The following is an 11,231-nucleotide window of genomic DNA, read 5'->3' on the forward strand; positions in this document are numbered from 1 at the left end:
CATAAAAACTCTTGAAGTTCTCTGGAACTTCAAGAGTTTCCTCTGCCTCTTTAGCGTACCATTGTAGGTGTTAATGATCCTAAAGATACTTTTATCAACTCCATTATAAACAACATTAAGAGCACGAGAGTTCTCATGAATTCAAACTCATCATTAACTTTGATTGAAGGAGGAGTTCATCCAATGATGACTGCTTTTCAAAGTCTTGTTATCCATGGATGTAAGAATTGTGACCATGTGGGCCTTCCGGTAATCATAATTTGTACCATCAATAATCGGTGGACAATTAACAAATCCTCCTTCTTTGATATTGTACATCTTAAACATAATAGAATATATATCATGGATCACACCCAACCTGAACATGGTGTAAGTTCTGATGCCAACTAAAATTATGTTTGATTGGTAACAAGATGTCACAGACAATATTGAAATAATGTTTAAAATAAGATGATCTAAAATAATCTCAGAACAATTAAGAAAATAATAAATAAGAGGCACACAAATTGATTACCCAGTTTAATGCAAACATTACCTACCTCTAGAGGGATGTAGTACAAGTAGGCAATACTTCAGAGTCTGGTTGTCAAGATCGAGATCTTACATAAGATCGGGAGAGAATAATAAGATCGTAAAATATAAAATCGTAGTTAAGATCGGAAGATCCTACCCAATTATTTTTGTAAGGTTGAGAGCAGGTAACAAGCTCATAAAACATAAGATCGCAGCCGAAATCGTAAGATCCTACTATATTTGAAGTATTTTTACATGATATATTATAGTAGACAAGTGTATTAGTGAGAAAATAACTCTTTTTCATACTCTCTAGACATGTATGACTGAGTTTTTATACGTTATTACTATCACGTGGACAATTTGTTAGACTTTAGGGACATATCTGGCCAATTACTAGACATTAGGGATATTTTTTTACAATTTAACTACAACACGCGATTCTACTTAAGATCGGGATCGTTAGGGGTGAGTGAGATCGTAAAATCTTAAGATTTTAAGATCTGGATCGGGATCTTGACAACCATGTTGAGACATCTTATTAAACATGTTGCCTTAAAAAAATATCAATCTAACTATAATAACAATAACTATTTTGTTAGTCAATTAAGCATGTAGTTGAAGTTAGTTATGGTTAGTTAGAAATTATGTTTGTGTCCTTGCACCATAACTACCATAGACACAATAACTTCTTATATAGCATCTCTGTATTATATACTTTTAATTAATAGAGCTAATTTTGAGATAAATAAATAATAGTTGCTGTCAAAGGATAAACTTATATACTTAAAAATATAGTCTCATACAAATCAAAACTCTCACAATAAGGAAGAATAAAGTGTTACATTATTATGATTGCATTATTTCCTATAACAAATATATGATCCACACCTCAGTACATCACTGCAACCAAATAAGGGAACATTACAAGAGAGAATAATTCTTACATAAACACTGTCTCCTAAACACATGTAAATGACAAACTTTAATACATTGACAACAGCAAAATTTTGAGGATGGAAAGTAGAGCTACTTATTGCATGAAGGGAAAATCAAAGAAGAAAAGCAATTAATTCAAGAAACAAATTGGCTTTGAGAGTCAGTGACACGAGTGGCGTAGTATCTAGCAATGAAATCAGAAGCTTTCCTATCAACACCCGGCTCGGCAACCCAAGAACCTCTATCTTCATCACTTGCAAACATTCTTCTTCCAGCTCCACTACCTTCCCAATACTCATCATTGTTTCCACTTGAGAAACATGCTTTGAATACATTGCATAAAGATGATGATGACCCCTTACCTCCCATTTTTCACACCCTTCAAGTCTACTTGTAAGACAATGAATCTGTAAGGTGTTGAGCACTATTGGTTGTGAGTAGAAGACGTTGGAATTGTTGGTATTTATAGAGGGAGAGAAGGCACATTGATATTTGAAAGAAAATCATTATTTGTGTTTTATCATCATATAAAAAAGATGGGTATGTAGATTCTTTGTGATAAATAATAAGAATGGACATAAAAAGGAGCATGAGTATGCTCTCTCGTCCTCTACTTTATGAACTGTCGCACAACAGTTATTCTCCCCTAGCTCGTACAGTGTCCAACTCTGCTTTATGGTTCCTTCCTAGTAGTACTTTTTTACCATACTAAAGATGCTTTATTTTTCTTCTGTAATGAATGCCTACATGAGAATAAGAATAATATGCTTATACTAAATATGCTTATACTCTTAATTATATAGTTTACGTACCAATTGTGTCAATTACTTAGATACTATAACCCCAAAACAGAAGTAGAGAAGATAATAATGTTTGTTAATATTCTTTTTATTGACAAAATGTTTCTAAATGGTTATGTTAATTAGCTTCGGTTTTCAGACCGCCGCCACAGCGTCTCTGGTTCTGCCAATCTACACCATAAAATTTCTGGTCGTCTCATCGGACTTTAAACGCTGACTTTCATCATCCCTAAGAATAGGTATTTTTTACTATATATATTAGTTGAGGTGTTAGGGTATACTTCTACATATCTTTATATTGATTTTAAATCTACGGTGATGTCAATTTATCCATCAACTTTTTTACTACTCTCTCAAATAACCTTGATCTAGGTTAAATCGCGCTTGAATCTTGGTATTTTCTCGTGCACCCAACCATCATTTCCGGTTTAGGTAGTCTAGTATGCCCATAATATGGTTCATCAACCCTATATGATTCCATTTGCTTTTGAAGGCCTTTGTGAAGGTCTTTGTTTTCAGAGATTTGCAAACCTTCAGTAACATACAAAGTATAACAACCAAGGTAAGCACAGCCATATTCTTGAGATGGTATAATATTACTCTTTATCTTATCATGAGTCAGATAATAATCATATTTCACTTTAAAATTTCACTCATTACACTACAACAAAAATGACTTTAGGCAACGAAAAAATAGGCAACGGCTGAAAAACCGTCCCTTAATAGTGTAATAGGCTACGCTTTTTAACCCGTTGACGCTATTCTAAAATTTTGCTGAAAACCGTCCCCTTTTTACTTTTTGCAACGGTTTCGTAAGTGCGGCCATAACCTAACCGTTGTCTTTTCCCTATAGGCGACGGTTAATAAGGGTTGGCATAGTGTAACCGTAGCTTATTTCTTTATGCTACAGTTCTGATTCGTGGCTATTTTTAAGTTTTTTAAAATTTGAATTAAATTGTTTGAGACGAGATCGAAGGCGTGTCCTTATAGAAGTTTATTTTTGTTTTAATTAAATTTTTTTTAATTAGTTGCAGTTTAATAAAGATTAGAAAATATATTTTATATATAAAGGCACTACACAGGATTCGAACTCAGGTTTTAAGCGTTCAAAAGTAATCTCGCCACCGCTTAACCAAATATCTCATCTTGAAAAGCTAGCATCCTCATATATATTTATAAAATAATTATTTGTATTTTTTCCAAAACTTACTTAACTTAAAAAAGTGTTCCTAAAATTGATTTTCATTAAACCCTAAACGCCGTTTCTTCTTTCTCTGTACAGAGAGCGCGCGATTCCTATGTTACTCATCCCTCCCCTTTCACGGCGGCCGCCGGCCAGTGCAATTTCTTTTGTAACTTACTTCCTCCCTTTCATGGCGGCCACCGACGACGGCTACAACACCCATTATACAACCAGTTGTGAAGAAAAGTGATATCATATATTGCTCTTACCTCTTAAATGTAAGTTTATCATTCTTATTTTCTGAATAATAATATGCAATATTCAACCTCTAATGTTCATACTCTTTTGCTAAAGTGTTCTCTCTCAGTTTCAGATCTGGATTTTACTTTCACTCTCAGCCCCAACCTTTCTAGTTCTCACTTTCAGAGTTGCTTATTCAAGTATAATCGTCTCCCGTCATAAGGTATTTTACTTAGCTTTAACTTACAAAATCTGTTAATTTGAATTGAAAAAGTGATTGTCACTTTGTACATTCACGTTAATTTGTTTGATAGAATAATATATGATGTTTCCATATGTTTTATGATGAGACTCTTGCACATATATCCAAATACTTGAGTTGAATTGTAATTGTATTATTGATTTGGCTAATGTTTTGATGAATGGATAATTGTAATTTATTATAATGGAAATACACTTGGTTGCTTTGGAGAAAATTTTGTGTTTTAATAATGGTTGCAGGGAGAATATTTTAGTCTCTGCCGATAGAATATTTTAGGTAGTATCTGACAATAGTCATATCCAAGTAATTGCCTATACATTTAGAACCCTCTTTTCCTAATAAAGGTGTTGTTGTCTTTAGGTAACTCTCGAATGGTAACATGGTTTTAATTGATGCTAAAGGTAAATTCATTTGGCAAAGTAACATACACTCTCTTTGATAGAGGTTTTGATGAGAGTGAGTCTCAATTACTAGAGAGATGTTGGAAATTTGAGCTTTGTGAGGATAATCAATGTGTTGGATGTCCATTAGAGAGTGGAATAATTGGTTGGGGCAATAAGTGTAGTCCTAAGCCTTTAGAAGTATGAAAAAAAAGTGAGTCATTTCCTAATAGTAGGTTCTGGTTGGAATAATAAATAAATGGTCGTGTCCATGTTCTCCACTTTGAGAAGGATCTGTTAGTAAAATAAATTATGAAGTGTGCAATGAATTTGTTATTGTGTATCCTTTGTTGTTGTTGATAAATATGTTATTTTGTTCAAGTCATCATAGTTTAGCAAAGTACTTTGCTAATATAGTTATCCCATTTGTTCACCTTTCATAATTTGGCTCCATATACAATTTTTCTAGTGAATTTTCACTATTCAGAGGTATTTTCTTTTCCCAGCAACAGGCTAATAAATTTATTGAGCTTGTTAATTAATAACAAATATGATAACCTCATAAAGAAATAATAGATATGATATAACTGGAAAATGAAGGAATCATATTTTTTAAGAAAGGAAATGCTACTTTATAAAAGAAAAAGATATGTATAATTGAGAACTGAATTTGATCTAGAAAAAGGAACAAACAAAATATTTAATATATTTATATTTAATATTGTTAGGATGATATATGCAGTGGCGTGTATCTATATTCTTTTTGTCAAAATTAGGCCTGAAAAAATACAGTTTGTGCACTCTTTATTATGTCTTTATCTTTGAGATTTAGTGTGTTCTATGGCTAAATTAAATTTAAGCAGAAAATTTCAAGATATATATGAATCCAGTTGTAAAAACTTGATGCTTGCATATTTACAAATAGAGACACAAAGGCACCAGTTTATATTTAAAAAGGTTGAGAGTGAAAGTACCCAAATTTTTGCAACTTTTAACTGATATGACTATTGTTTGGAAATTTGTTTTACTTGTGAATCTTTAAATATTTGGAACAATTATCAAGATCCGTCATACGGAATGCTAGGAGGCCAAATAGTAATTTAAAAAACTTTTGGAACTTTATTGTATTTACTATGAGTTTTTGAATGAGTTGTGGTTTTTTGCATGTGTTGACTATTTTTTATACAATTTATTGATTTTGAAATTTTAGGTTTGATGAGATTTAATAAAATTTGCAGTCTTAGATGGACTGATTCATATTAATATATACAAAAATTTCTTCATATTTACAGATTAGAAACATAGATGATCCTCAAGATCTCCAAGATGACAATGAGCTTCATTATGATCAAGAAGACGATGATCTTCAATATGATCAAGATGACGATTCTCTCGATGATGATTATCGTGAATCTTAACACAATGAATGTGATGAAGACGATCGTTGATTCAAATATGGACGATTATGTTTTGTTTTATGGAGTTACTTAAGCCAACTAAGTATATATTTTATATTACATGGATTTATTTTGAAGATATTTTTATTACACTTCATCTTATTAATACTTCATATTGATATATTTTCAAATTATAAATTTGTTTATTCTCATTTAATTAATACTATTGACAAATAATTGATTAGAATAATGTGAAGGTATATCATAGCAAATGTATGACCATGTAAATGAATAGGAAATTAAATACTTATTATATATTTAAAATTAAATACCAATATATGTGAGTTGTTTTTCAATCTATAGGCAACACTTTTTATGTGTTGCTTATTAAAATCCGTGGACTATTCCTAACTTTTAGGCACGGTTATGTACAGTTTGTTTAAATAAAATTAAAGACTAAACTACGGTTTTCACCTGTTGCTTACTAATAACCGTAGTCTTTTCATGTTTTAGGGACGGTTAAGTGGTGTTGCTACTTAAAAACCGCGGCCTAAAAGTACAACCAAAACCGTGGACTGTTGATGTTTAGGCTACGGTGTTTTAAATGCGTGGGTAGAAATACAAAAACCGCACTCTAAAGGAATAGGCAACGGCCGTTTATTCCACGCCTGCAAAACCGTCTCCTAAAGCTTTCTGCTACGGTTTTTACACTTCAAGCCGCGGTTTTTCGTTGTTGCCAGAAGTCATTTTTGTTGTAGTGTTAGAACTAATATTCCAAGCATGATCCTTCCCCTAAAATCGAGTCGTCTTCGCCATATTTCTAGTATCTTTGTCCCTAGATCTTTTTTCTTACTCTTCTTATGGACCTCACTGAAAGTAATACATTTTCTTATGATAAACTTTGGTCCTTTAGGTTCCACTTTCCACAACTTATAACCAATGAAGACACACCGTAAAACTTTAGCATCAAGCAAGGCTCGCTTGATTTGCGCGAACGACAAAGCTTTGAATACCTTCAATATAGATAAGTCTACCGATTTCCTACTCTAAACCTTACTAGACGCGTGGAAGTCTATTCATGTGAATAAACATCCGCCAGTTAGATAGGCTACAATGGCACCTGTCTTACCTTAAAAACTCTCTAGCAACTCAACTCCTAGCAACATATCGGAAGCAGTGAAATGTGTTTTCATCTCTTGTCTCCTTAAAAACTCATTAAAATGCTCTAAAAAACCTCCAGGTATCTACCACGCCTTAACCTCAAATACCTTAGCTTATTATTGAGATAACAGAAACTATGCACGTACAAGATGCAATTAGGAAGTGAAAAATAGAAGAAGGAGCCAATCTTCATTGATAGGGTGAAAATCAACTCAACCATACAAAAGATTACAAGTTGGCTTATATACAAGTTTGAAAATAAAAGGCGGGAAAGTATAATTGAGAGGAGATTAACAAGTTAATAAATCAATTAATCAACTATCTTAACAATCCCCCTCAAGCTAAGCATGGTATATGTTGATCATGCCAAGCTTGGAAACAAACTTGTTGAATGTAGCAATAGGTAATGCCTTAGTGAGAAAATTTGCTAATTGCTCATGTGTAGATGTAATACGGTGAACTGACTTTAAAGAAATGTCGCGGTAAGCAAGAGTCGCCGCCGACTTTTATTTTATCCAATTGGAAAGGAAAAAAGAACAGGAAAGACCTTTGAAAGATTTTGAGTTCGGGGGGTAGGTTATACAAAGGGAAGGTGTAAGCACCCTTTGTATCCATGGTTATCCATGGGCTCTTAATTGCTTAGCTCACTTTGTTTGAATTGTTTGAAGTGTCGTGTGTGAATAAGAAAAGATTTTGAATAAGGACTTTAGCTTGTAAATAAGCATAGCCTTTTGGAAATTGTTTGAAAAGGAGGTGTGAAAAAGATTTGAAAGTTTGATTTGAATGTGAGCAAGCAATTGAGAACCACCTACCCTAAGATTGTCTTTCTTGTTCTATAAGTCTTTCGGGCGAAAGGGTCTATCCATACCATGAGAGGGCAGGAAGTCTTTCAATTGGATGTGAAAGGGTCATCAAGAGTATCGTTCGCCATAAGATTGTCCCTGCCATATAGAGGGTAGGTAGTCTTTAGGGAAGGATATAATAGTCATTTAGGCAACATGTAAAGACTCCTTAGCATTCGAAGGAACGATCATCATTTATCGAGGTAACGTCGAGGGACGAGATCATATTTATCGTAGGCAACATCGAAGGGACTATGATCTTTATATCGAGGGACTATGATGATTTTATCGAAGGCAACAGGCTAAGGAGTCCCTACGCTCGAAGGGACTTGACTATTCTGATCGAAAGGTAATAGTAAGAGGAGTTACCCTAGAGGTGGGTTTGTGCAGCAATCACGTGATGGTATTCGAGTATTTATCTTGCGTTAGTGAGCTATGTCCAGTTATTATTCTTGCCACTCCCTATTTTACTAACCACAGCAGTTATATAACAGTTATATTGTACGGAAATTTAAAGGCAGAAAATAAACCTACAACTATTACAAGGCTTTGGGGCAGTTACATAATAGAGGAGGAATGGAGCGCGAAAATAAAACCTAACTATTACAATAGACACCTGTGGGCAAAAATATAAAGGCGGATATAAAATCCTAAGCTATTACAGAAAAAACCTTGACAACCTATACACATTTTCTAGAATTAAAAATAATTAATAAAACTAAATTAAAGGCAGAAAAATAAACAATTAAAATTAAAGGCGAAAATTTAAATAAAGGCAAAAATCAAATAAATAATTAAAGACATGCGACATACACTGGAGTGGGAGATGAGAAGAGAATTCGCGAATAAAAATGTAGTTTTAGGGAAATTATGGTTAAAAAACCTTGTGGCTAAAAATAGGGTAAAAACCTAAACCTACAGTTTGATCCACAGCTTGATAGACAACCCTTACATTACTGATAGTCACATGATTTTGATTAAAGGCTAAATATGAAAATGGTTTTGATTAAAGGCTAAATATGAAAACCTAAAAATTAACCCTAAATTATTAAGTTATTAAACTAATCCTAAATAATTAAACCTAATCTAAACTCCAATTTAAAAAAATTATTTAACCAATTAAATTAGATCTTAATTAATTATCTTAACACTAATTGTCTAAAAATACTAGTGTTTGAAAAAGAAAATTTAAGTAAAAAAAGAAGAAAAAAATAGAAATAGAGAAAAGACACAAAACAAACTAAAAAGAGAAAGAGGAATTTAAAGAACCAGGGAGTTATTCCATGTGGTTGATTTTAGCATACTCATGATGCGCATGCATTCCAGGACCGTCAGATCTTCTAGTGGGAGAGTGTCAGCGGCTGAGATGCGAGGGAACATTGTGATCCAGCGTGCGAGCATTGTATTGAGTATATGAACAAATAAATTGAAAAAAAAATATTTGGCCGTCTGGGATCGAACTGGCGTCACGGTGCTCATTGGTCTCCCTTCTTTGCCATTTGCGCTATAATAAATATGAAAAAGAACAATTAAATGAAAATTCAACGCGTGGGTCCCTGTAATAAAATGCCAACCAATTAGGATCGGAGAGAGGGAGATAGGATTGTTGACCGGCCCATGAGATAACACCACGCGTGGAGAGAGAGAAAGGAGAGTTGGCCAACGAATCACACGCACGCACGTACGGTCAGAGAGTCAACTGAATTGTTCATCGTCTTCTCCAAGTTTCCTGCGAATTTTGCTGCGCTTTCTCCTATAACCATGGCTGCAAAATTCAAACTCAGGAAACATACATTAAACGAAGTCAATAAGCACCCAGATCCACTAAACAAAGCCTTGTGAGTTCAATGGTGAAATTGGTTTTGTCTAAAAAGGTCTGCATGCACGAAAACGAACGTGACCTTCAAGTATGCCCTAGCCATGGTGTTTTTCTGTTCATACGCTAATCCTTTCATATAATCTATCAAACCTGCTCTAAGACATATAAGGAGCTCAAAGGAATCATTAGCTCAGGTTAAAATACGATAAAATATGGAAAAGAAAACTTGAATGCACATGAACATGAAGAGAGCAAAGCATACGTTTATGGCTACTCTAACTGTATCCTATGATCAACACTTACCCCTTGGCACCTTGGGAGAAGAATGGAAGGAATTAGAGGCTCTAACCATGATTTTTTTGAGGCACGCGAAAATTATATTTTTTTTAATAATATGAACTTGAAACCCTAGTTCCCTTGGCAGCGTTTTTCTCCTAATTTCGTCCCCTAGTATTCTGATGGCTTTAGGTATATATAGAGGGAAAGACTAGGTCAATTGTTTTTAGAAAGAAATCATATGTTGGAGAGATTGGAATTTGATTAAGAATATGTATTAGATCTTTCTATTCTTGGTTCAATCTTTTTCCAATCAACTTTATATGATTTGCTTGAGCTTCAAGGCTGATTTATGATCATAAAATCCAATCCATGCGCCTTTGTTTGATCACTTGATATTTATTTGATTTATTTTGATTTAAATGAATAAATTTCAACTAAACAAATAAAATAAATCCAAGACCATGCACCAACAAAATTCTTTGGTCTTCTAGGTATTTCTTGGGCTTTTGTATAATCCAAAATAAAGTTCCATAATTTAATTCATTATTTTTGGCATTTACTTGATTTATTTGCAATTTAAATGAATAAATTTTAAATAAAATAGAAATAAAAATGCCAAAAATATAAGAATGATTTGAAGGATAGAAAAACACTTAGAAAGGGGGGGTTTGAATAAGTGTAGTCTTAAAAACTTGAACGATAAAAACAATTTGCACAGTTATTTTTATCCTGGTTCGTTGTTAACTAAACTACTCCAGTCCACCCCCACGGAGTGATTTACCTCACCTGAGGATTTAATCCACTAATCGCAACAGATTACAATGGTTTTCCACTTAGCCCACGACTAAGTCTTCTAGAGTATCCTGATCACAACCTGATCACTCTAGGAACAAATGCTTAGACACAAGCTAAGACTTTCTTAGAGTATCCTGACCACCACGTGATCACTCTAATTACAACTGCTTAGACACAAGCTAAGACTTCCTAGAGTATCCTGATCAACACTTGATCACTCTAGTTACTTACAAATTAATGTAATCAATTCTAAGAGTATTACAATGCTTCTGAAAAGCTATAATCACAACAGTGATATTTCTCTTAAAGTTTAAGCTTAATCTCACTAATATATTACAACAGCAATGTAGTGAGCTTTGATGAAGATGAAGTTTCTGAGCTTTGAATTTGAACAGCGTTTCAGCAAGTTAATTGTTAGCAAATCGTCAACCTTGCTTCTCATCAGAACTTCATATTTATAGGCACTTGAGAAGATGACCGTTGGGAGCATTTAATGCTTTGCGTGTTCCGTACAGTATTGCGTTTAATGTTTCACGCTTTTGTCAACTACCTCGAGCCTTGTTCACGCTGTGTCTACTGACGTTGCCTTTAATAGCTTCCAACGTTCCTTTTGTCAGTCAG

At 33.6% G+C, this 11,231-nt stretch overlaps 1 protein-coding gene and 1 long non-coding RNA gene across 2 annotated transcripts; one reads left to right on the plus strand and one right to left on the minus strand.

Moving 5' to 3' along the window:
* Nucleotides 1-1,285: 1,285 nt before the first annotated feature.
* Nucleotides 1,286-1,951, minus strand: LOC131622640 (uncharacterized). Its single transcript, XM_058893676.1, has one exon. It carries the CDS (start codon nt 1,819-1,821, stop codon nt 1,588-1,590), a length of 234 nt encoding a protein of 77 aa, XP_058749659.1. The 5' UTR covers nt 1,822-1,951; the 3' UTR covers nt 1,286-1,587.
* Nucleotides 1,952-3,508: 1,557 nt separating this feature from the next.
* On the plus strand, nt 3,509-6,054 carry LOC131622641 (uncharacterized). Its single transcript, XR_009289961.1, has 3 exons — nt 3,509-3,713; nt 3,803-3,898; nt 5,610-6,054. It is a non-coding gene; the product is annotated as an uncharacterized LOC131622641 (long non-coding RNA).
* The last annotated feature ends 5,177 nt before the right edge of the window (nt 6,055-11,231 follow it).

Source organism: Vicia villosa, unplaced genomic scaffold (genome assembly GCF_029867415.1).
Source record: "Vicia villosa cultivar HV-30 ecotype Madison, WI unplaced genomic scaffold, Vvil1.0 ctg.000034F_1_1_3, whole genome shotgun sequence".
NCBI lineage: Eukaryota > Viridiplantae > Streptophyta > Magnoliopsida > Fabales > Fabaceae > Vicia > Vicia villosa.